A 26,027-nucleotide genomic window follows, 5' to 3' on the forward strand; every position below is an offset into this window, starting at 1 on the left:
GTGTATCACAGTTCTTGATTCCTATATATTAGAAGTTCTCTGCAAATCTAAAACCAGCTCAAGAGGCAAAGGCCTGGATTAGAAACCTTCAAGTTTACTGTAGAGGAGACAGCCCTGACTTTACTTTTTATTACATGCATTTCCCGTGTTGAATCCCAAATATTTCTTACCTACAATGGAGAGGATAACAACCACGACATCAAATATATTCCAGCCAATTGTGAAATAGTAATAACGGAGTGCAATCAGTTTCAGGATGAACTCTCCCGTGAAAAGGACAATGAAGATCACATTTATCCAATACAAAGTGTTTGTCATTTTGGGAGTCTGGTCATTTGTTTCTATCATCATGGTGAACATATTGAGACAGATAAGGATCATGATGGTGATATCAAATGCTTGCTTGGTGACCAAATCAAAAATGATGCCTTGGAAAGCATTCTGGGAAGAAAAGATTTAAAAAAGAGTATTTTGTTGTTTCCTAGAAATTAAAAATCTTCCCTTGATAAGCTGCTTTCCCAAGCTTGATGACAGGCTGTTTTAAAAGGGGTTTTTTTTTTATTTAAATTAAAAGACACAGCTTGCAGATGCAAAACCAATAGTAAAAGCTATGCTTACTGCTGGTCTAGGTATAGGCTTTTGTGGTTTCTTGGACCCCAGTTTTTTCATTGCATTGTAGTATTTTTTCTGTTCTTCTGTCATAAATATGTCTTGACCTCCTAAGTAAAAGAAGGAAAAAAAATTGGTTACAACCACCACTTTAGACCTGCAAGACACATTCATTTATACAATTGTTCACAGGCATATATAAACTACAAACATAGGATTGTGTCTAACCACTGTTTTCTTCAGATAGAGCAGCACTTCAGCTAATGAAGGAGGGAAACAATTTTCATCAGTTGCCTCCCCCCCAAGGATGCCAAGCAGGAGTATTTGGGAGTAGGAGCGTTTGTGGGGACAAAGACTGGGGGAAATGACATTATACGATGCTGTAGTAATTCCCTCATCTCTATGGTTTTCATCATAGAGATTAGAGGACTTCTTAGAGCTTTGTGCAACACTTTGATTTCATGAACTGGAAGTGACGTCATAGCACAGCATCCTGTGTCTCCCCCCCCCCATCTTGGCTCCACCGCTCCATTACGCTAGGGCATGGGCCGTAATGTGGGAGTGGGAAGTTGCCTGCTGCAGACAACTAAGTGAGTCTATATCCCTTCTTACTGCAACCTACCCCCCCCTTTGCCCTCCACATTGTTTGTGATGCTGAGTATTATTTCAGGGGGCTACACTGGGAAGTGAGAGATGGGATAGTACCATTCTGTAAGTTTCACCCTGCTTGTGTTGATTGGATAAAACCTATAAAATATTAACCATACATACAGATACCAGGTATCGTGATACTGCTAATAGCTCAGATTTTAAAGCATACCAAACACTTTATATCACAAAATCTCTATCTATTACCACTACTTAATTAAGCTACTTCGGGATATATTTTATATGCTTATATTTTAGTTTAATTTATTTATATCAATACTGTATAAATATTCATTGAAATATTTATTTATTTGACTTATGCCCTGTCTTTCTCCCCAAAAGGGACTCAAAGCAGTTTACATTATTCTCTTTTCCTTCATTTTATCCTCACAGCAACCACATGAGGCAACTTAACAACAACAACATTCGATTTATATACCGCCCTTCGAAACAACTTAACACCCACTCAGAGCGATTTACAAAGTGTGTTGTTATTATCCCCACAACAGGTGGTGGGGCTGAGAGAGCTCTGGAAGAGCTGTGACTGACATAAGGTCACCCATCTGGCTTCAAGTGGAGGAGTGGGGAATCAAACCCGGTTGTCCAGATGAGAGGTCCACCACTCTTAACCACACCAAGCTTAGGCCAAGAATGATGCGACTCGCCCAAGATCAGCAAGCTTCCATTGCAGAGTAAGGATTTGAACCTGTTTCTCTTCAGATCCTAGTCCAACAGTCTTAACCACTACAACACAAGGACATCGATTGTTCTCTAGCACAAGGCATAGCAATAACATTGTTTTCAGTTACAATCTTTTTCTGAGCCTTTGTAAATTCTGATAATTTGCTAATGAGATCTCGTTTTGTCAAAATCTCTTAGATTTTTTAAAAAATGGATAATAAATAAGACCAGAGCATGAAATCTTCAGTTTCTTTTCCAGCCACCTTTCAGCATACTTGCCGAGATATGTTCTTTCGTTTTCTGTTTAATAATGCCAAAGGCATCACTTAACTGAATAAAAGATTTTCTTATGGGATATGTGTGTGCAAATTCCAATAGGTACCTTTGTGGGCAATGATCAGTCAATAATCATCTAAACATAAAAACCCATATTTTTTATCGTAATTACTTATGCATTAAATCTCAAGGTTTGCCAAAGTGATAAAATGCCCAGATATCTGGCATTTTTTTTGGAACCTTTTCTATCTTAAGCCCGTATAATGACCATTTAGGAAACACTGGTCTTCTCCCAAATACCACTGTTTTACCTTTACCTTTATTAAAATAATTATAATGAATAGGGGAACTGTTCCCGCTTGAACAGTCAGTTGAAATTCTTTCAAAATAAGCCTTTAAAGACTGTGAGAGTGCGAGTCTGACACTGAACCCGAATTCCTGGAACCTTCATGAGCAGCAGGAGGAGGAGGAGGAAAGTCAGTTCTAGCCCCTCAGAGTTCTCCCAAGGACGATACTCTAGCATCCAAATTCTGTGATCTTGAGGCTTAGTTTCTTGGACCTGGCCAATTTCTCTAGCGAAACAGCCAGTACTCCGGGGTGAGCCTTGGTACAAGCCACTGATCACATTGAATTAATTTGTTGTCACATGGGAGGAAGACAAAAGGATGCTATTGCTTTGCATCGCTCTAATAAAAAGGACTGTTTCTCATTTTAATTGAATTAGAGAGGATTTCATCATTCCAGATCCTAACTGCAGCCTGTAGTTCAGCCTCCCTCCCTATGTCCCTCCACGGCAGCTTCGCTTATTGGAACAGGTACCAACCAGCACATGGGCGAAATCAACAGCAGCCCGTACACGAGCTTTCTCTGTGGTGGCCCCTACCCTGTGGAACAGCCTGCCTGAGGATGTCAGGAGAGCCCCCATTCTCCTGTCTTTCTGCAAATAATGCAAAACTGAATTATTCAAAGAGGCTTTTTACTCAAGACAGGAGGGTAGTATTGTAGTGAGCGGGTCTCAGATGCTTCGCCCATGAGTTAGGGACCATAGACTTCACCACTGTTACCTGTTGTTTTAAATTTGTACCCCTATATACTACCCATGCTTCATGTTGTCTAATGTCAGTCCTAGAACTATGTTCTGTTTCAGCAATTTTTCAGCTCTGTATTAGATCCTTGCTAATGCTATGTCTTTGTAAACTTGTATTTATTTATCCTTATTTATTCCATTGTCTATGGAAATGTCCTCGACACTGTATGGAAATGTCTTTGATGCTGATCGTAATAATCTCACACTATATAATCCGCCTTGAGTCTCAGTGAGAAAGGTGGACTGTAAAGGAAATAAATAAATAAATCTTTGCACACTTGCACCAAATTTTGGATCAACTGCTCCCTTTTCACAGTTCTAGCAGCCTGATACACAATAATGGTGTTATGGCTCTTGAGGGACTACAGTTAAGCTTTATATGTATGTACGTTTCAGTTTGGGGTTTAAACTGTTTCAAGGATAGGCTTAAAGAGCAAAGAGAATTCTGTACTCTTAAGCCTTATTTATTACAATATGAATTAAGTTTGTGTTAAACATGCACTGAATTTTAACTACTGCATTATAAGAAGGAAGCAACAGGTAGCATGCCTTGTATACCATCCAGGTAGTCATAGAATGTTTTACGAGGTACAGTCACTAACCAAGCTAAGCAAGGGAAAAATTCTTTCTGGACCCAATACATAGTATTAAGTTCATCTTTAAGAATGTAACAAAATCCATCCATTTTCTTGGTGGCCTCATCCTTCACCTACACATGGTGTCACCTACACATCTCACATGAGCACAGCATCTACTTGTGTACATACAATATATGCTTAGGATACATTGATCTGACTGGAAATGCTGTTTAATGGATGTGTAATGGGGCCAGTGCACTTGCTCATGGATGGGGTGTAGCCAACACATTTTCTCCTTCCCCTTTGTGCTGGCACTGGACCTGATATCTGCAGGACCGCCTGTTGTCCTTTTCCCCACCATGACAGCTTCACTCATCTGAGTAGGGCCTTCCGCAGTAACCATGATGCAAATGCGTGAGATCAACAACTGCCCATACATGTATATTCTCTGTTGTGGCCTCAACCTTATGGAATGGTGAGCCTGAGACGGTCAAGTAGGAAAACAGAGTTGCACTTACCAGCATCCGCTGTTCATTGATGTCTTCTGTGAAGGCACACATGGGACTGCACATGTACTGGCCTGCCGAACGGCAAGGTTTTACAGCTTTTAAACCACCAGGGGGTGCTCGTCTCTCCAGAGCGCTGGTGTGGTGTTTTTCCACCAAAACCGAGCTACTTTGGGAGATGGCGCCCCTTCACCCTCAGTTCCACTTAAGCCGTTGATCCTCTAGATGAGAGAAGAGCATCAGCGGGGTAGGACGGAGGGCATATGTGCCTGCACAGAAGATGTCAATGAACAGCAGTTACTGTTAAGTGCAACTCTGTTTTCATTGTCCGTCTTTCTGTGCAGTCCCACATGGGAGACTAACAAGCCACTTACCAGGTGGTGGGTATGCTCTTCACCTGAACAGAGATTGAAGAACTGCTTGTCCCATGGCTGCTTCCTTGCGCTCCAATACGTTGAGTGTGTAGTGCCTCGCGAAGGTCTCAGCTGATGACCAGGTCGCTGCTTTGCAGATGTCAACTAAAGGAATTCTGCCCATTAATGCCATCAAGGATGCCTGTTACCTTGTTGAATGTGCGTGAACCTCCAATGGGCATGGTAGGTTCGCTGTTTTATAACAAAGTTGAATAGTTCTCACCACCCATTTGGCTATGGTCTGGGGTGTGGCCCTCTTGCCCCTGTTGGAGCCAGCATAACAAACTAAGAGTTGTTTATCTATTTTGAAAGATTCAGTACATTTTAGGTAAAACAGAATAGTTCTACAGACATCTAAAGTATGTGGTGACTGTTCTGCCCCTGATGTGGGTGATGGAAAAAAGACTGGGAGTACTATGTCTTGTGATGTCACCTTAGGTCTAAAGTCTGGTCCTGTTCTTAAGACCACTTTCCCATTGTGAATTTTTAGAAAGGGAGAGTCTGGCCGTAAAGCAGCAATTTCACCTACTCTCCTAGCGGATGTAATCACTATGTGAAAAGCCACCTTCCAGGTGAGAAATCTAGGGTGACACGTAGCTAATGGCTCAAAGGGTTTGCTCATCAAATGAGTCAAAATCAGGTGTAGAAATCATTGAGGTATTAACTTGGCCACAAGAGGGAACAGGTTCCTCAGATCTTTCAGAAACAATTTGGATGAATGGTGAGAAAACACAGTCTTTCTATCTTTTGGAGGATGGAAGGCCGATATAGCTGCCAAATATACTTTTATTGAGGAGTTAGATAAACCTCTTTTTTCAAATGGAGTAAAAACTCCAATATCTCAGCTAGAGAACAGTCTGATGGGTCCAAGGGTCTAGGTCTATCCCATTGGGAGAACCTATCCCAGTTGTAAGCATAAGATTTCCTTGTAGAATCCCTCTTAGCATTCAAAATCACCTTTGTGACCTCATCAGAGAAACTGCCTACTGGTGAATCAACCATGCAGTTAGTTTCAGTCTGGGTAGATCGGCAATGCAGTAAGTCCGGGTGTAGAGGTAAACGATGCATCACCCCCATGGATAATTGCATTCGGTGGTGAAACCATGGTGTCATGGGCTCTGATTCCTCTGAGGATGAAGACTTTGTGGAGGACGACAGGGGACAGAGTATTCCAAGCTCCTCAGGAGTCAGGCACGTGGAGGACCAGCAGGGAGTGGAACAGCAGGAGCCCTTGCCAGAGCAGGCTGAGGAATCCTTGGCAGAATCAGAGACAGAGGCTGTCCCCCTACCTGCACCAGCGAGACCAGGGCAACATCCCCACCAAGCTCCCCTGAACCTCATAAGCAGTGTAGGGTGCGGCAGCATCTCGTTATACAGGAAAGGAGACAAAGTGTGAGGCTTCAGGCTCTGAAACAGCGGCGTAGTGACCTTGAGTCTTAGCAGGATGCAGCACTGCCTTGGAAGTGATTGCTTTTAAGCCAGGATGCCCTTTCCCTCGTTGCAGAAGCACCTGCGGAAAGATCTGCCCGGCTCTACTGCGACTCAGCTCTCTGCTAGACTTGCTCTCTCGGCTCTGACCTTTGGATTCAGCTTTCTGGACTACGTTTTCTTCCTTGTTCCCTGGATGGCTTTGGTACACTTTGGACTCAAGTTAGGTCTGTGTCTGTTTCCCTGCCTGCATTCAGCACACATGGCTACCTGGGCCAATATGGGGTTACTACTATGACCTGTGACTTGTCTGTTTGGATCTTGTTGACCATATGTGGTATGAGAGGAATTGGGGGGAACACATAAAAAAGAAGACCTGTCCAAGGTATCTGAAACGTATCCCCCAGAGTCCCTCTCTATACGCCCTCTGGAGCAAAACAGGGGGGCTTTTTTGTTTTTCCCCATAGCAAATAAGTCTATCTCTGGAAAGTTCCAGTTCAGGAATACTGTTTCTATATACGATCATTTTATGGACCACTTGTGACTGGTTGAACCCAGTCTGCTTAAAGTGTTTCCAGTAACATTGGATGTTCCCAGGATATGAATGGCTTGAACACTTGTGCTGTGATCTATGGCCCATTCCCAGCTTGTAATAGACTCTCTGCATAGTCTCTTTAAGGCCATGCCTCCTTGCTTGTTCAGGTAATACATTGCTAAACAATTGTCTGTCAATATTTGCACGTTTGCCCTGTATAATATCTGCAAATGAGATAAATATGTAACGAATAGCATGAAGTTCCAATACATTAATATGCAAATTTCTTTCCTGTTTTAATCATCTACCATAGGTATAAAGCTGGCCACAGTGAACCCCCCACCCAGACGTCGATGCGTCAGTGGTGATAATGAGAGCTGAACTACCTCCCTGGAACCAAAATCCATGCTAAGTAGATGGGCATCTGATGTCCACCAAGTGAGTGATCTAATTATGGCCCTCGGGATGGTATATTTTATCTCTAGAGAATGGGCAACTGAGTGGTAAACTTAAAGGAACCACAGTTGTAACCTTCTAATGTATAATCTAGCCATTGGGTTCACCACAGTGGTTACTGCCATGAGGCCTAACAAGGTTTAAATGGCTCTAGCAGATTGGAATCTCTAGATACCGAATTGTCTAACCATGGTTTTGATATGCATAGCCTGTTCTACAGGGAGGAAAGCTTTATTGGGCTTGCTATCAAGAATAGCACCAATGAACTGCACTTTCCTTGAAGGTGTCAGGCTGGACTTCTTGAAGTTTGTGAGAAGTCCCAAGTTTTGGCAGGTATGGATGATAAGGTCAACATGGTCCTGCAAAATTTCCCTGGAGGGAACAGGCACAAGTCAATCGTCTACGTATGGATATATGGAGCACTCTAAGGTGCGTAGGTGTGCTACTATTTACTGACATGCATTTCGTAAACACTCTGGGTGCCGTAGCCAGGCCGAAGGGAAGTACTTGATATTGGTAACTGTTGCCATTGCATTTAAACCTGAGATATTTCCTATAAGAAGGAGGGATTGCTATATGAAAATAAGCATCCTTAAGGTCTGTAACTGCAAACCATGAATTACTGGGAATCAGTTGTAGGACCATGTTTAAGGTTACCATTTTGAATTTTTTTGTAGAAATAAATTTGTTTAAACTTCTCAGGTCAAGTATAGGCCTCACAACCCATCCTTCTTCTGAACAAGGGACATTCTAGAATAGAAGCCCCATAGGGACTCAGAGGGATCCACTTGATATATGGCTCCTTTCTGGAGCAGGACCTTCAGTTCAGCCTGTAGACTCTCAGAGTGGTTGTGATCGCTACAGTTAGGAAGACTCAAAGGTGGGAAACAGTTAAACTTAATTTTATAATCAAACTGTATAATGTCAAGAACTACTGCCTGCCAAGCGGATAGGTATGAAGTTCGCCTATCCCCAAACGCTACTGCTTGCTCTGAAACCAGTCAGAATTATTTCGCCTGTTGAGAGGCATCTTTCCCAGAGGTGGTGTTATGCCCTTGTTGCGATTTATGGCTAGGCCTCCTCCTCTGATATTGGCCCTGGTACGGGGAATTCTGCCGGGGTTGAAGATACTGGTAGGGCTGGTAGTGGTATGATCTGCCCCTGTACGACTGCTGTTGTTGTCAGTACTGGGGCCTCTGATTGGGTGGTTGCTTTGGAGGGAGGACCCTGTAAGAGTGTGCTGTTTGCCTGTCTTTGCGCTTCTGGGACAGGTATTCGTCTGTTTTTGCTGAAAACAGGGCATGCCCTTTGAATGACAGATCTTCTATCCTATTGCGTGTCTCTAAAGGCAAAGCTGTAGATCGTAGCCACGCGTGTCTGCGAAGTACAATTGCAGATGCCAGGTCCTGAATGATGAATCAACAGAGTTATGCCTTGTGTTTACCTGTTGCTTCGACAGTTTTGATGCTTCCTCTTGAATGACCTTGGCCAAGATGTTCTGGTCCTTGGGAAGCTGGTCAATAAAGACAGTCATTCAGTTCCATATCAAAAATATTTGATATGCACCCATGCTTACCATGTAATTGGCAATCTTAATATTTAGGGCTGAAGATGCATAGATCTTTCTGCCTAATATGTCCAACTTCTTCCCCTCTTTATCAGAGGGAGTTGAATGTGTGCCCTGCCTTGGCTTCGCCTGCATCTTCACTAACAAGGGATGATGGAGGAGGGTGTGTGAAGAGGAAAGCGCACACATCTTCCCTGGTTTTGTAATCATTTGCCACCTTCTTAGATATTGAGGTGATGGAAGTGGGCTTCTCACATAGGGATGAGATCATATCAGCAAATCCCTCTATGATGGGAAAAGCGACGTTGGGAGGGTTTCCAGAATAGAGATGCTGGAGAATTTTATCTTTCAGCTTCAGTTCAGTGGAAACAATATCAATATTGAGAGATTTGACCATATGTAACAGTTGCTCCATATACAGTTTGTAGTCGTCAGTCGGGGAGACTGTCCCTCTGTTAGTAACAGTCTCATCAGGGGAAGATTCAGATGACCCACTTGGACTTCTCTCAGGGGAATATTGGTCTTGTTCCAGTTCTTCAACTGGCAGCAAAAGAGGAACTGAAGGTGAAGGGGCACCATCTCCTAGAGTCGCTCGGTTTTGGCGGGAAAACGCTGTGCTGGCGCTCTGGAAAGACGAGTGCCCTCTAGTGGTTTAAAAGCTGTAAAACCTTGCTGTTTGGCAGGCCTGCACATGCGCAGTCCCATGTGGAACTGCACAGAAAGACGTACAATGAACCCACACTACTATCATTTTGCAGATTTTGGAAAGCAGCAATGTTCAGGAAGGCATTTTTGTAAAGGCAATAGGGGTATGTTAAAATGGAATGGTACAAGATTTAATAGAGGATTGTGGGCTACACTACTGTGTATATCATATATTATGTTGGCTGCATGTATTATCTTGCTCCCATCACATTGTTATCTACCTATGCAATTCTATATTTTAGTGTTTTTAACATATCAAGAATTCTAATTCTCAACGTGGCCAAATTTGTGGAAATTGGAAGATTGGAGCCATGAATACACAAGTTGGGTCTTTCTACAAGCCCGAAAAAAGCTCCAGGTTTGCAGAAAAAACTGAAAAAAACATTAACCTCCCCAAATAATAGAAACAATGCCTGTAGCTTTAAGAAACAAATGCCCTCTGTGGCCTCTGCTAGGTAATTACAAAAGTATTTCCAGTTGAAGTCTTGGTTTCTGTCACTAAAAGGCAGGGGGAGGGGCAAGCCCTCATTTGGATCAGGTTCAGCAGCAACCATGGGCAACTTGCTACCACCAGACTTGCAAGACTCATCTAGGATTGGCTGCTTGTTAATGTTCAACATCTGTCACCCCCCAAAAGCCGGTGTTATATAGAAGGATCTGAGAAACCCAAGTTCAAATCCCTGGTCTGTCATGGAAGCTCACTGGGTGACCTTGGGCCACTCACACAGCCTAATCTACCTCCCAAGGCATGGATAAAATGGAGGAGAGGAGAATGATGTAAACTGTTTTGGGTCCCCATTGTGCAGAAAGGTGGGATATAAACAGAGCAAATAAATTATAGAACTGAAGATGGGGGGCAGATAAAAGACAGACAACTTGGGCAGGAAGGAGAGAAAGAAGCAGGGAAAGATTATAATGTGGGGGTTACCAGGCAGAGACAAATTTTAAAAAGTGTGCAGTGGAAAAATAGGTGCTCTGGGCAAATAGGTGCTCTGGGCAAATAATTGCAGGTTTTCCAGCATGCAACTGGGTCCAGTTGCTGGCACTGTGCAACTGGGTCAGAGTTTTTCCAGAGAAAGGCTGGGGAAGGGAAGCAGGGAAAGCTGAAAACGAGGACGGATGAAGGTAGGCTGGCTGGTGGGTGGGAAGGAGGGAAGCCATTGGTCTGCATTGGAACAGCAGAATTTGAGTCCAGTGGCACCTCAGAGACCAACAAGATTTTCAGAGTCAGAGCCCTGACTCTCAAAAGCTTGCCCAGAAAATCTTGTTGATCTCTGAGGTGCCACTGGACTCAAATCCAGAAGGAAGCAGGAAAAGGGAAGAGGCTGTGGGAACTTGCAGGGAAGGGGAAGGTGAACTATAAATAATGTAAATGACACAAAATAGAATAACGAACACTAAAATAGACACAGATTGGTAATGTTTTGTTTTTCCGTAAATCTTCATGAAATCTCATTGTACAAGTTCAGTTAATGCTATAAATGAAAGATTATAGACAGATACCCTACCTTATAGAGAATTCCTCCAATTTAAGTGGCTCTTAAGTTGGAGGAAGAGCCATTTAAGTTGAAGGATGGTTCCTTAGTCTGAAGGAAGGGGTCGGAGTGGTAAGATATGTTCCATAATCTTTAATTTGGAATAAATGATCTGCAAATACCATAGTATTAAGATCATAATACTCATACTAGGGGTGTACACCAAAAAACACCTGATAAATCTGATTTATTTCACTGAATCTGAGAAAAAATGTAATTACCTGAATTCTGAATTGATTCTCTAATTTGGTTTGGATATTTCTGAAAAAAAATCAGTAAAATTCAGGAAAATCACTCTGAGGGCAATCTGGTGGGCTGGGGGGGGTCATTTCATGCAATTTGGGGGGTCTTTAGAGGACAGTTGGGAGTAGGTTCCCTCCAAATTTGGTTAAGTTTCGTTGAAAAATGACTCCCCTCTAGCCCACCAGATAGCCCCAAAGTGATTTTTCCATAAGAAAACATTGGCCATATTTTGCTGAATTTTTACCGAAAATTCAGTAAAAATTCAGAATACCTGGTTTTTGATTCAGAATACCTGGATTTCACTGAATCAGCCAAGAGTCAGCATTTTAATCCAAATTCTGAACCAAGCTTCACACCTCTAACTCATACTTGGATCGTCTGTGATACTTTATGTATTTACTTTAGCTTTTTCTCTTAAACATGGCTTTCTGTGTAACAGACATTAATAACTGGAACACTTATCTTCTTCTTTTGTTGGTTGAAATTATCAATTATAACACCAATGAAAAGATTCAGGGTGAAGAATGCACCAAATATAATAAAGATGACGAAATACAGATACATGAAAAGGTTTTCTTCATAGATGGGCTGCTTTTCAACCTATGAAAGAAGATATGACAAGATATCAATATCAAAGAAGTTTCAGAGAACAGTTGCAAGCTAAAATCTTGTGCGTGCTCACATAGTCATCAACATAAGAACACAGAACTTCACTTTACAAAACTGTTACAGGATCTTAGAATTCTTAGGACATGTTCATACAAACCAAATATTCTGTGAAAATGCCTCCATGGATCAGGTATTAACACTAGGAAAATTTGTTCTTGCAATTGCTTTAAAATAGCTGTGGCAAGGATCTGGCTGACCACAGATTATACTGACAATTTAACCAGGGTCAATTTAATCAAGATTTACCCTTCGAAGAGTCTGTGCACTTCCTTATAATCTTCTGATAAATCACAAGACTGTTCATTTGGTTTCCCAGGGACTATCCAGGATGGATGCTTTGCATGAAAGGCAGGCAGCAACTTACCTGGTGGATTTCCTTTCCGAGTATAAGGCAAGAAAATTAATGTTGAAGGCTTTCATGGCCGGCGAATGATGGTTATTGTGGATTTTCTGGGCTGTATCGCCGTGGTCTTGGCATTGTCGTTCCTGACGTTTCACCAGCAGCTGTGACTGGCGTCTTCAGAGGTGTAGAACTGAAAGACAGAGATCTCTCAGTGTTGTTTGATCTCTGTCTTTCGGTGCTACACCTCTGAAGATGCCAGCCACAGCTGCTGGCGAAACATCAGGAACGACAATCCCAAGACCACGGCATTACAGCCCGGAAAATCCACAACAACCAAGAAAATTAAGCTGTCTTAACACCAAGTAGCAGGGCTTCCCACCCTTAGTATGAAACAGCAAAGGCTTAGAACATAGAATGTTGTTAGGAAATAGTAAGAACATAAAAAGATAACAGGACAGAGATTGAATCTAGGGATCTTCAGCATATTAAATTAGAAAACATGGAGATACACTATAGAGGATTCAGGTTAGACAAAATTTCTTACTCTCTCTCAGATATGGGCAGAACAACACTGTGGAAACAATATTTAAAAACTGGAGGAGGGCTAAACTGAGTCTTAGACCACTTGAATGCCTACTGGTTTAAATAAGTTTGGAGGAGGCTCTAGCCATAGGCAAATCAGCAAATAACTGAACAGTTTACAGTTGCAATGTTCTGTGAAGAAATGAAGACTTTCTTAGCTGGCAGCCCTACATTTTTTTTTAATTGGAAAACATCCCCCAAAGCTGCAGAAGTACTGGAGCTTTTGACCTTTAATATTTTGCCAGATGCTTGATGGGCCAAATTAATCCAGTTCTTAATCTATCTAGCCAAGGTAGCTTTAGAAGTCATGATGACTCAAAGGGACTCTGGCTAGTAGGAAACAGCGTATATGCCAGACATAATTGTTTTGATTTTGGCCTTGATTACTGACTTCCTGGGATCTATCATAACTTAGTGTGTGGCCTCATGAATCTTCCACATTCAGGTTGATATTGGCATGAAAGACCTCGTGAGATGCTACAGCAATGACAGAGAGGATGATTACTGAGCTTATGCTAGTTACTCATGTTATCTTCCATTGCCTGTTTTAGGATGAAGGAGAGTGGGTTTGTGAAGGAGAAGCAAGTCAACGGGACAAAATAACACAATAGCTTTTGGAATCTTCTTTTGTTATTTGGTTAGCTGTCATAGAATCATAGAGTTTGAAGGGGCCATACAGACCATCTAGTCCAACCCCCTGCCCAGTGTAGGATCAGCCTAAAGCATCTCTGACAAGTATTCATCCAGCCTCTTCTTGAAAACTGTCAGTGAGGGGGAGCTCACCACCTCCCTAGGCAGCTGATTCAACTTTTGAACTACTCTGACCGTGAAAAAGTTTTTCCTAATATCCAGCCGGTACCTTTGTGCATGTAATTTAAGCCCATTGCTTCGGGTCCTACCCTCTGCTGCCAACTGGAACAGCTCCTTGCCCTCCTCCAAATGACAGCCTTTCAAATATTTAAAGAGAGCAATCATGTCCCCCCTCAACCTCCTCTTCTCCAAACTAAACATTCCCAAGGCCCTTAGCCTTTCATCATAGGGCTCAGTCTCCAGACCCCTGATCATTCTCGTCACTCTCCTCTGCACCCTCTCGATTTTGTCCACATCCTTTTTGAAGTGAAGCCTCCAGAACTGCACACAATACTCCAGGTGTGGCCTGACCAAGGCAGTATAGAGAGGGGCTATGACTTCCTGCGATTTTGACGCTATGGCCCCTTTGATACAACCCAAGATTGAATTAACCTTTTTTGCCACCGCATCACACTGACTGCTCATATTTAGTTTACAGTCCACTCTTACCCCAAGATCCCTTTCACATATACTACTGCCCAGAAGTGTATCCCCCATCCAGTATTTGTGCTTTTCATTTTTGTGGCCCAGATGTAATACTGTGCACTTGTCTTTGTTGAATTGCATCCTATTCACAGCTGCCCACTTCTCCAGAGTATTCAGGTCTTGTTGAATTTTAATTCTATCTTCTTGGGTGTTTGCTACCCCTCCCAATTTGGTATCATCAGCAAATTTAATGAGCAGCCCTTCCACTCCTTCACCCAGATCATTGATAAAAATATTGAAAAGTACCGGGCCCAAAACCGAGCCCTGCGGTACCCCACTGGACACCTCCCTCCAATCTGATGAAACACCGTTGACCACCACTCTTTGAGTACGGTCCTCCAACCAGTTCCCTATCCACCGAACTGTCCTATAGTCCACTCCACAGTCTTCCAGTTTGCCCATCAGAATGTCATGGGGGACCTTATCAAAAGCTTTACTGAAATCCAGATAAATCACGTCAACAGAGGTCCCCCGATCCAGTAAGCTGGTCACTCGATCAAAGAAGGAAACCAGGTTGGTCTGGCAAGATCTGTTAGGAACAAAACCATGCTGACTTCCCCGGATCACTGAGCGGTCCTTCAGATGCTTACAGATTGATCCCTTTAAATTCTGTTCTTATATCTTCCCAGCAACAGAAGTCAGACTGACTGGCCTGTAGTTTCCCGGGTCATCCTTCTTCCCTTTCTTAAAGATTGGGATAATATTTGCTCTTCTCCAATCTTGTGGCACATTCCCAGTCCTCCAGGAGGCCTTGAAGATGATGGACAGGGGTTCTGCAAGTTCTCTAGAAAGTTCTTTCAGCACTCTTGGGTGCACCCCATCTGGCCCAGGGGATTTGTATTCATCCAGTGCAGCCAGATGCCTCTCCACAACCTCTCTGTCAATGTCAATTAGCCACTCAGGTGTCCTGCCACATTTTCTACTATCTCTAGATATGCCTGAGTTCTTCAGGGAGAAAACAGAGGCAAAAAAGTCATTAAGCCTGTCTGCTTTTTCTCTGTCCTGCATCAGAGTTTCTCCATCTACTCCCAACAGCGGTCCAATTGCCTCTTTTACCTTGCGTTTGCTTCTCACGTATCTGTAGAAGTTTTTCTAATTGTAGCGAGCCCTCCTGGCCAGACCCAGCTCGTACTGAGCTTTGGCCTCTCTGATGGCTGATCTGCAGTACCTAGTAACCCTCATATACTCCTCTTTAGAGGTCTGTCCTTCTCTCCATTTCCTGAACATTTCCTTTTTCTCCCTTAGCTTCTTCTGGAGCTCTCTGTACATCCACATCGGTTTCTTGGAGCCCTTACCATGTTTCCATCTTGCTGGTACAGTGAGGGCTTGAGCTTGCAAAAGCTCGTGTTTGAGAAGGCCGCACCCTTCACTCGCTCCTTTCCCTTCCAGCACATTCCCCCACGGAACGACTCTCATCAAGCCTCTAAGTTCATCGAAGTTGGCCCTACAAAAATCTAACCTACGAGTATGGCTATGAACTTCCTTGGCCGCCCACAGCAACTGGAATTCAAGGAGGACATGGTCACTTCCCCCTAAGGTCCCCACCACCTTCCTCTCATCTACCAATTCTTCCCTGTTGGTTAATATCAAGTCTAGTATGGCCAAGCCCCTTGTAGCTTCCTCCACCTTTTGAAAAAGGAAGTTATCGGCCAGGCAGGTCAGGAAATTGCATGATTCATAACGCTTTGCTGAGCCTGTCTCCCAGCACACATCGGGGAAGTTGAAGTCACCCATAATTACAAGGTTTTGATGTTTGGATACTCTCCCAATCTGTTCAAGGCAAGACTTCCTTGACTTCTGACTGAAGTCCAGGCAATCACCCCAAAGTTTCCCCTCATTAACTAAGGCAATAAATTGTGAGATTATTCTTGGATTTCTTGTTCACTGAGCAGATTCCAAGCCAAACTAGTTGCAGCATGGGTTCTAGCAGAACATCTAAAAGTATCCATGAATAAATCAGCGAATAAGGCAGAAGTTCAGAGGAAGGCTGCTTTTCTCTTACATACTTTTCTCCTTTCAGTTAATGGGCATATCTGGGAGCTCATCACAGTCCTTTTGGATTCCTGCACTCGATGACCGAGCAAGGTTATGGATATTACTTGTAATAATATTGTTAGGTATCTTAGCCCTTGCAAGGAATTTCGATTCTGATTTTAAAACCTGTAAAAAAGAGTGCTGGGAAAAGAGAATGTGGAATGTGGAAAAGACTTTCTTGGAACTGCTGTGAACTAACTTTACAGCTGGAATCAAGGAGGGAGAGGGAAGAAAAGGGAAGGAAAAAGGAAACAAGGGGGGGAAATATGATATTTAAGATACTGGGCCAAGGAGACATTTAAGATGAGAGCTTCCTACTTCAGGTCAACTGCCTACCTCTTAATCTTGAGAAAGGGATCTTCTTCTTTCTAGAAAGTCCCTCTGCCCATATCCATATCCAACAAGCCTTTAATTCAAGTACTGACCCTTCAACAACGTTTGCCAAATCTATTTACCTTGAGTAGTTTGGGAGACTTCATTTTTTAATGTAAATAATAACATTTAATTGAACTACATTTTTTAATACTAGCTGACTGAACAGGCAAAACTATGTTTCATCTTTTTAATGTCTTCATATCCTGCCATTGTAAGTTGGTGAATCAATATTATTATGAGCACCGTAGCATTCACTATCTTTAAAAAAAAAGTCATTTACTTACACCTGTTGAATCAACAGCAGCATACATTATAGTCATCCATCCTTTAAAAGTGGCCTGTAAAGAAGCAACAACTTAAAATTACCTATCATGAAAAAGTACTACACAAATCTTCCAGTTCAGACTTCACAGTCTTGCAGTGGATTCTGAGGACTATCTTAAATCATACATCTGCATCTGATGTGTAATTGAAATGATCCTCTCTACTTTTTTTACAGGCTGATGCAATCCTTGAGTGAGAGAGATCTCGCACCGGAGTAATTTGGCTATTTATACGGGCTGGAGTTGAATGTTCTATTTAGAAACAGCACCGTAGGAAGAAATTAATGCAAGTTTCAGGAGAAAAGAACCATGCTGCTCTAATGAATCCTCCAAGTAGGTTTCAAATTGAATTGTTGTGTAAATGTCTGTATTCCCATAGGTGGGTTAGCTGCACAACAAAATAAAAACAGTGGAAACAATGGCTTGTGCTTCTGCTGCTAAAACGGTCTGCTAACTCTGTATGGCTACCTAGGAAATTCCTGCTCTTCCACTTGATACAGTATTGGATCCTACATGCTCTAACGTGGGGCACTGATCCACGCAGTCACATCTTCAATGTTATTTAATCGATCTGGTCTAGACAAGCATTTGATCATATAACAAAACTGTTCCTGAAGTGTACCACTTTGAACTGTAGGTAGGGAGATTGTATAGTTGAGTGATCCACAATATAAGACACTTTCTGCACATAAAAAACTAGATGCAAGGAAAAAAGAGTTTATCTTAACCTTCTCCCGGTCCATACTAATTTTTATCACATAGAGGTTTCTGGTGTTTATTCATGAAGGAATATCCCTGGAGCATGAAGAGAGTTAATTCATAAAAGTTTCACCAAGTAACGAGGCATTTGTTTAAAATGAACAAAGATCTTTACTTCACTAGCGTTCACCCTTTCTACACCTGGAACCCACCTTTAATGTTGAGGCAGCAGAATGGGAACCATTGAGCAGCCAGCACACTACAAGTAGTTATGGGACATCATGGTCATGTGACAGGAAGAGCTGCAGCTGTAATCTCCCCAACGGGGAGGAGACTCCATACTGCAAGCATACATGAAGCACTGACTGATGGGGTCAGAGAAAAGAGAAAGAAGGCAAGAGCTTTTGTAGTAAGGCAGTCTTCTCAACCCGTACCTTACTGTCTTGCTCTTCCTTTTGGGAGAGGTAAGTCTTTGAGAGGATCTTGGGATCAAAGTATTTTCCATTCTGATTGACAGTTTTCACTTATTGATTAATAAATATGATACGCAGTCTTAGGAATTAATGGAATAAGGGATTGGATCACCCATTTTGCCAAAACAATCGAAAAGGGTGTATAAAACCCTCCCTGTGAAGGATGTCCACCATCCTGTTTTAAATGTGTTTTTAATTAACATGAATTTTAAATTGTATTTTAATTGTATTTTTAATATGTTGTTATCCGCCCTGAGCCCGCTTGTAGGGAGGGCGCAATACAAATTTGAAATAAATAAATAAAATAAATAAATAAATATGGGATTAAATTCTATAGCTCTTGTTTTTAGGAATCTCAAACTGTGACTTATTCAGCAAAAAAATTATGCTTAGGGTATATTGGGTACCTTAGCGCCTTTTTAGTAAGGATTTATGTAAAGTGGCTAATTGCTGGTGCTGTAACTTGCAGGATGCATCCCTTAAACATATGCTTTTGGTGTATCCCCTTATTTGGTCTTTTGGGGAGCAAGATTACTACTCGTATACATTTTGCATTAGAATATTCATTGATATTCTAAACTATTTGCCTGTCTCCTGGGGGTTAACTGATGATCAATGAAAATGGATTCTCTGTGCTCTTACCATAGCCAAAAGATTTATACTGGTGAGGTAAATGCCCAACTTCAATAATTCAATGGATTGAGGACCTTACAACTTTATCTACATTTGAATGTATGTCATGTAGATGACAATTGTGTATAGTCTTATTATTAGAAATTTGGAAAACCTTCATAGAAGCTTCTGTGTAGACCTGCAAGTACTGATATTCCCACCTCCCTTTTTTCATATTCTATATGAGGGATCGCCTAGAAATAAAATATATATATACATGGAATAATCTGTGCATTCTGATCTGGAGGGGGGAAGTAATTTCTTTTGGCCAAGTTACTGAGAAAGTACACACTATGCTGATCTTTTGGGAGGAGTTGGATGATTACATATTGGAATCCGGCAGTATTTCTCTCAGGACAACTGTCAAATCTCTAAATCAAAGCAACATTTCTCCTCCACGATACACAAATGCCAGACTGTATTTTAACCCAGTCGATTGTGGCAGCTAAGGCTTTTTTTTTTGTCTGTGCTTTACTATGGATTTAATTCCAGGGATAAAACTGGAGCAAAACCACACCTATGTAATCCACTTTGCCAAGTGACCCCTGGGTTACCAGTGAAAGGACAGGGGTAAAACACTCCTCAAAGGACCTTAGAGGTGTCAATCATAATGAAAGGAAAATTGGTTAACTTACTGTGAATTTTCAGTTTTGTTGGTTCTGAGGGTGGGAGGAGTCTGAACTGCTGGGAAAGCATCTCTTCTGGTCTCAAAGCAGTGCTATTGGTGTTGACCTTAGAGAGAGGGGCTTACCTTAATGATCCCCAGACCATCTGGACAAAACCCTGTACATGTTAAGCCAATAATCTAACAGCCTTAAATATTCCATATGGGTCACAAAAAAGGGTAGAGAAAAATATATCATAAGCCTGTTAATGTCTATGCATGCCATCTCTGCAGAAGCCACTCCAAAGTAATCATGCCAGCAACCCTTGCCATAGGTTCTTCAGTCTCAGAAATAAAGGTGGGGAGATCATGGAACTGCTGAGAATGGACATTCTCCGAAAACAAACGAATTTTCCTTTCTCTGGTAGTTCCAGGGGTGGAGCAGTCTTAACTACTGAAATGTAACACAGCAGTTAATCCCAACGTCGGACCATGGCCGTTTCACTACAAACTCCCAGCTAGAGTACAGAGGGAACAAACAAGACAGGCAATCCCCGGTACAAATGCACTACAGAAAAGTGGAAACCACCCAGAAACAGTAAATAAATAAATGTCTTTCTCAATCTTATTTAAAGTGCCAGTGCTCAAAAAGTGCTTATTACCTTTACCATCATATTATACATACAATTCATAATACAAAGGAATAATCCTAAACGGACAAAACACTCCCCTTCCGTGTTTTCGGAGGAAGCAGGGCAGTGACTCCGAGTTCAAAATACAAGGTAAGTGTCACAGGGTGCACTTCTTATGGCCTTTTATGTCCTTTTCTTTTGTAGATTTCTTCATCTTATTTTCAGAAAACTGTATTATGAATTTGTATGTATAACAAGATGGTAAAGGTAATAAGCACTTTTTGAGCACTGTCACTTTAAATAAGATTAAGAAAGACATTTATTTATTTACTATTCCTGGGTGGTTTTCTACTTTTCTGTAGAGTACAGAGGGAAGCAGGCCTGTATGAGGGCTTTATCTGAAAGCCTATTCTGCATAGCACACTTTAAGCTGGCGATGCTGAGCATGCACGCCAATCAGTGCTGAAATGGGTTGGGGTCCCATCATTCTGCACTGCATGACCTCAAGGCGATTTGCTGTCTGCTGACAAGTTGAGATGTGTCTGTTTGGAGCCGCATTTTGTGGGGGCTGGAGCTGACATAATTTTTTAGAAACCTATTTTGCATGTGTTGTAAAGTTGCAATGTTTGAACCTATCCCCCACCCCGTATTTACTGACTGGGCTGCCCCATGCCCACTGGAGAGGCAATTGGTGATGGAGTTCTGGAGGAAAACATGTACTTTTTGTGCTTGTTCCACTCTCATTTTTTTTAAAGCTAAGTCAGGAAAGGGTTGAAATGCAGCTGCTTCATTCCCTCCCAGCCACTTCCCTGCCACATTGTTTTGAAAATGGCTGTCCCAAACACTTGTTTTTTTTCCTCTTTGGCATTAGGAAAAGCCTCAAATCCGCCAGGAGAGACGGAGGGAAAAGCAGCCACTTAACCCTTTCCTGGCTTTTAAATCAGCAATGTTACTACTTGTTTCTGCTTTGGAAAAAAAAAGAGTGTGTGTGCACACCTGGGAGGAAGGACATGAGCGGAGAAGCAGCTTTATGGCCCTTACTTCGCTTTACTGATAAAAAATGGCAGAAAAGGAGTTCAGAGAGCTGTGGAGGGTGGAAGTGGTTAGTGGCGGACAGACCAATCAGCTCCAGGGGGAAAAGGAAGAGAATAATAGAATCATAAAGTTGGAAGGGGCCATATAGACCATCTAGTCCAACCCCCTGCCCAGTGCAGGATCAGCCTAAAGCATCGCTGACAAATATTCATCCAGCCTCTTCTTGAAAACTGTCAGTGAGGGGGAGCTCACCACCTCCCTAGGCAGCTGATTCAACTTTTGAACTACTCTGACCGTGAAAAAGTTTTTCCTAATATCCTAATGATCGTGTGGGAAACACCTTAGTTAGGTAGTCTTCTAGTTCAGAGTGGGAGGGAGAGGACACTGGCAGGCACCTGACAACTCTAAGTCATCTTGTTCTAGTTAGAGTGAGACCTGTGATCCGCTGTCTGCTAGCCAGATAAAGCTGGATTGGCGATCACTGAGGAAACACCTCACTTTGGGACTGACAAAAGCCTAATGACGACCCTACCTGCTACCAGAAGAGATGCTTTCCCAGCAGTTCGGGTTGCTCCACCCCTGGAATCACCAGAGAATTTGTTACTTGTGCAGAAACACGGTGATAAAATAAAGACATAAATATATATTTACTTATTGTCCTATACCGTTTCCATTTAAAAAATTGTACCAATACAAAATAAACACAATACAGATTCGGTTTCGCTTTCTCAGCCATGCCGGACGCTCCTCTCGGCAGGTCCGGGAGGAAACGACCGGGCACCCTGACCGGGCGGCTGATCTGCAAGGATTAGCCCCCAGGACTCCCAGTTAGGGAGGCAGGGTCCGGGACACTGCGGGAAGAACCTCCCGGAATCAATGCGGGGGGGGAATTGCCCGTTTGTCCCTATGGAGGCCGGCAGACGTGCGCGGCGCCTTGAGTGCCGCCGGGCAACGAGAAACGGCAAATAAAAGAAACAGGCGGAAGCCTGTAAACAAGCGAATCCCTTCTGTTCTACAAGCGTTTGTGAAGGAGAGGTTGATCTGAAGAAGACTCGCTCTTCCCCTTCGGTGAGTTCCAGGATCTGGCTGGCGCCCCCCCCCCCCCAAATGGCAGCAAAGAAGCAAAGTCCCGCTCTCGGTAAGTCAATCTCGGCTACCTTACAGAAGGGAGAGTCGCTCGAAGAGTTGGTGCGCAGGGCGGTGGTGGAAGCCATAAAACCCTTTGTTGACAAGCTGAACGAAACTGATCAAAGGGTGGGCTCAATTGAAAGCGAAGTGAAAACCATTAAGGAAGTAGCGGGGGGGCAGAGAAGTCTGCTCTGGAAAGTGCGTCACTTGTGAAGGCTACGAAAAAAGAGCTGAAGTTGGTGGAGAACCAGCTGATCGGGCTACAGGTGGAACGAATGCAGACAACTTTGTGTCTCCAAAATGTGAAAGAGGAGGAAAATGAGGATCTGTGGGATTTGGTCTCGGAACTACTGGCGACACCCGCGAGGACAACTAAAGAAGAGGTTAAAAGCGCCATTTTGGAGGTCCGTCGGGCTTCTTCAAAATATGCAACAAAGCGACAGTTGCCTCGCGAGATCATTATTGACTTTTCATTTAAAAAGACTCGGGACACTATCCTATATAACTCATACAATGCGGATTTGGACTTTATGGGTCTTAAAGTCAAGATTTTAAAGGACGTTCCATTTCTAGTCCGGAAAAGACGTTTTAAGTACAAAAAGTTCGCAGCTCTTCTGAGGGACCATGGAATAAAGTATAAATGGTTACTTCCGGAAGGAATATGGTTTAGACATAAAGATCAAGCCTATAAGATACTATCAGAAGATCAACTAAAGGATTTTGAGGATAAAAACCCGGAATTCCAGTGCACCAAGAACGAAGAAAAGGAGAAGCCTGAGGGGGGGGGGAGGAGAGCACCGCAGCTGCGGTTGCACAGAGAGAATTGCGTCCGGGACCCAGAAGGGGGAGGAAAGTTTAATTAGAATTTGAAATGTGTAATCTGTATGATTAACCACCCCATCATCATTTTATTGAGCTATTTTTTTTCTATTATGGCAGTATGAAGGGAAAACATTGAAGTGTAGTGTTGAATGTAGTTTATCCTTCCCTTTATGTCCCCTTTTCCCCGCCCCTTCCCTTTCTCTTCATCCTTTTCCTTTCCTTGTGATAGTCTTGTGTAGTGTTATTGTAGTGTTGTGTAGTATACTGAAAAATAAAAAATTTATAAAAAAATAAAAATAAACACAATACAAAAGATGTAGCTTGTGCTTTGAGTAATAAAAACCAGAGAAACACCATTTAATATTATTTTAAAACCCACAAATCATGTTTCTCCCTGCCACCCATCCGAGCCAGCCAATTAACAGGCAAAAAAACCCCTTTCCATATAAAATCAAAATTTGAATCAAATCAAGCAAAAAGAAGAAGTTATGCATTCTTACATCCCAAAGATTTTATCAGGGCATAAGCAGAAATCAAAGCACAAGTCTGAATAACCTAAAAGGCACAGAGGAATGACCCTGTCCAGCTGCCTTTTATTTCAAGAGTTATGGTACAGGATAACATCTTGGGGAATGGGGAAAATTATGTCCTAAGAAATTAACATTCAACACTTTGTAAAGGAAAAGTTAATGCTAAAAATCAAATTACTGGTTACTTACCACTTGAAGTAGTGAAAGATACCCAATACCAACATTATCAAAGTTTACTTTCACATTTTTCCATCTTGTCTCATTGTTACCGTAAATGTCACACTCATTTCTAAACCGAATATTTACATTCTCCGTGAGCTTGTTTGTTGTGGTATTAATACAATGGTAAAATTTGCCAGCAAATAGATTTACACCCATGATACTGAAAATTAGCCAGAAAATAAGACAAACGAGAAGCACATTCATAATAGATGGTATGGCTCCTATGAGGGCGTTCACAACCACCTACAGAAAAAGATAAAATTAAATAAATTAAGATTGTATAAAAGATTGCGCAACCTTGTCAGAAGGTTGTTTCAGTAAATTATTTAGGTAGTTTCTGATGCTCAGTTGTGTCTTCATAAACTTATTAGTTATCAAGAACGTCATCTGATTAAATAAAAATCAAAATACCATATTATTGAGCAACACATCTGTATGTGAATAAAAACAATAGTTATGAATAAAACACCTTGTTTTAAGACAATATTTTAAAAACAAAAAGAACACCTTTGTCCAAAATTTACTGTTCGCATTACAAAGAACAAGGTTCATTGTAAGAGGGAGGCTGCCCACCTTTCGTTGCCATTGCCAATTTCAACGTCTTAGACAGACGATGACCCGACTGGTCTAAGGCCAATGGAGAAGGATAGACAAGAAGAGTGACATCCCAGGACTCTTTGTATCAGGATAGAAAACCTGGGAAGTGGCTTTTGCAATAATGGCAAACTGAATCTGGATCTTGACAAAACTGTAGCAGGTGGCAGGCAGTGATGGTGGTGACATTCAGTCATACAGGTCATGTTTTACATTACTAGTAAATTCATAACTTTACAACCCTTCCTGTCTTTTTCTTGAGCATTCATCAAATATACTAATTACTGATCAGCCAATTCTAAATTGAGATGAGGGGGGTTCACTCATCTCTCGGGGCCATCTTGGAAGATCCCAAGAGCTCCCATCTCTCTTGGCCAAAATGTAATGCCTTTTCTAATACGGCACTTTTTTTACTGTTTGCCTTGTATGATGACAAATGGGTATACCAATGCATACACAAAATTGCCAAGTCCCCCAGGGCCAAATAAAGGGGAGGGGACAGTGGGTACTTATTCCTGTGCGTGTCCAAAGCACATATGTGCTCCCACACTCACCAGTCATAATGGAAAATGTCATTTTCTTGCATGATACAGAAGCTATGGGTCACACAGGGGGCTGATTCCTTTAAAAGTGCCCCCCAACTTAGTGTTTGGGGGCAATTTTTAGCTAATCAGCCCCTGGTGTGACCTCTAGCTTCCACATTGCACCAGATAATGTCATTTTCTGGTGTGATGTGAAAGTGCATGCGCGCTTTGCATACATGCTTCCTCCCAGGTGCCTTTCTCCCCTGCTAGCAGATAAGCAGTAGGAGGAAAGGAGTTGGGATCCCCTGCAGGGGAATGGTATCCAGATACAGGCATCATCTTAGAACAGGCATTATTTCTGAGGTGTGATTGAAGAGGGGATATGTGAGCAGCAAGGGCCATAAAAGGCTGGGGGGGGGGGGAATGTTGTCCATGCTCTCACCTTTTTTTCTTGCTGCAACAATCCAACAGATGGCCTTAGGTGTAGCTGTAGCACTGTTTAATTCACAGGCCAATTCTGTTTACAGAGAGAGAATCTTCCCGCCAAAACGTAACAGCCTGCTCAGCATCTCTCTGTGCCCCCCCTTTCTGCCTCTCTGCACACTTAGTTTATTTTCTAGCTCCATCCCAGAGCATTTCCAGAGCACAAAAGAGGCTTGAAGTTTGGGAGAAGCACAAGGTAATATAAAATGTAAATGAGTTGGGGGGGGGGGTGTTGCCAGTGGTGCGATGAAGATTGTATTAGGATTCTAATGACATGTTTGTGATAGGGACAAGTTTAGAAGTATTGTGAATTATATAACCCAGTTAAAGTCCTTCATAGGGAGGCATAATTTTAAGGTGGGTAGGGGGAAAGTAACAGGTAAGAGAGTGTGGTTGAGGGAATGGAATGGAATGGAATGGAATGGAATGGAATAGGACCTTCCACACTGCTAGGATTGATGGTTAGTCTAACTACACGTTACATAGACCAGTGTAGAAACACTGTGCCACCATGTGAAAGAATTCTGAAGCCTTTTCCACCAAGCAACTGAAGGGGACAGAAATCACTCAGTGAAGAAGGAGTCTCTGGTTGCCTTATTTTGTTTACTATTTATCTTCCCTAATCTCATTTCTCACCAATTTTCCCTGAGAGAGCAGAGGAGGGGGGGAAAGTTGCTAAGA

At 42.3% G+C, this 26,027-nt stretch overlaps 1 protein-coding gene across 8 annotated transcripts in view; it reads right to left on the reverse strand.

Moving 5' to 3' along the window:
- Nucleotides 1-26,027, reverse strand: part of LOC129323664 (sodium channel protein type 2 subunit alpha-like) — a 76,157-nt gene that overhangs the window by 5,011 nt on the left and 45,119 nt on the right. For 6 of the 8 annotated variants that reach the window (XM_054970223.1, XM_054970221.1, XM_054970219.1 and 3 more), the window contains 5 exons: nucleotides 23,713-23,988; nucleotides 16,890-16,943; nucleotides 11,726-11,867; nucleotides 619-719; nucleotides 171-441 (listed from right to left, as the gene is read on the reverse strand). In XM_054970223.1, the coding sequence (XP_054826198.1) occupies nucleotides 171-441; nucleotides 619-719; nucleotides 11,726-11,867; nucleotides 16,890-16,943; nucleotides 23,713-23,988 (844 nt within the window). Of the gene's footprint in view, nucleotides 1-170; nucleotides 442-618; nucleotides 724-11,725; nucleotides 11,868-16,889; nucleotides 16,944-23,712; nucleotides 23,989-26,027 lie in introns of all 8 variants that reach the window. The other 2 variants (XM_054970218.1, XM_054970216.1) reach the window with 1 other exon arrangement.

Source organism: Eublepharis macularius, chromosome 2, assembly GCF_028583425.1.
Source record: "Eublepharis macularius isolate TG4126 chromosome 2, MPM_Emac_v1.0, whole genome shotgun sequence".
Classification (NCBI taxonomy): domain Eukaryota; kingdom Metazoa; phylum Chordata; class Lepidosauria; order Squamata; family Eublepharidae; genus Eublepharis; species Eublepharis macularius.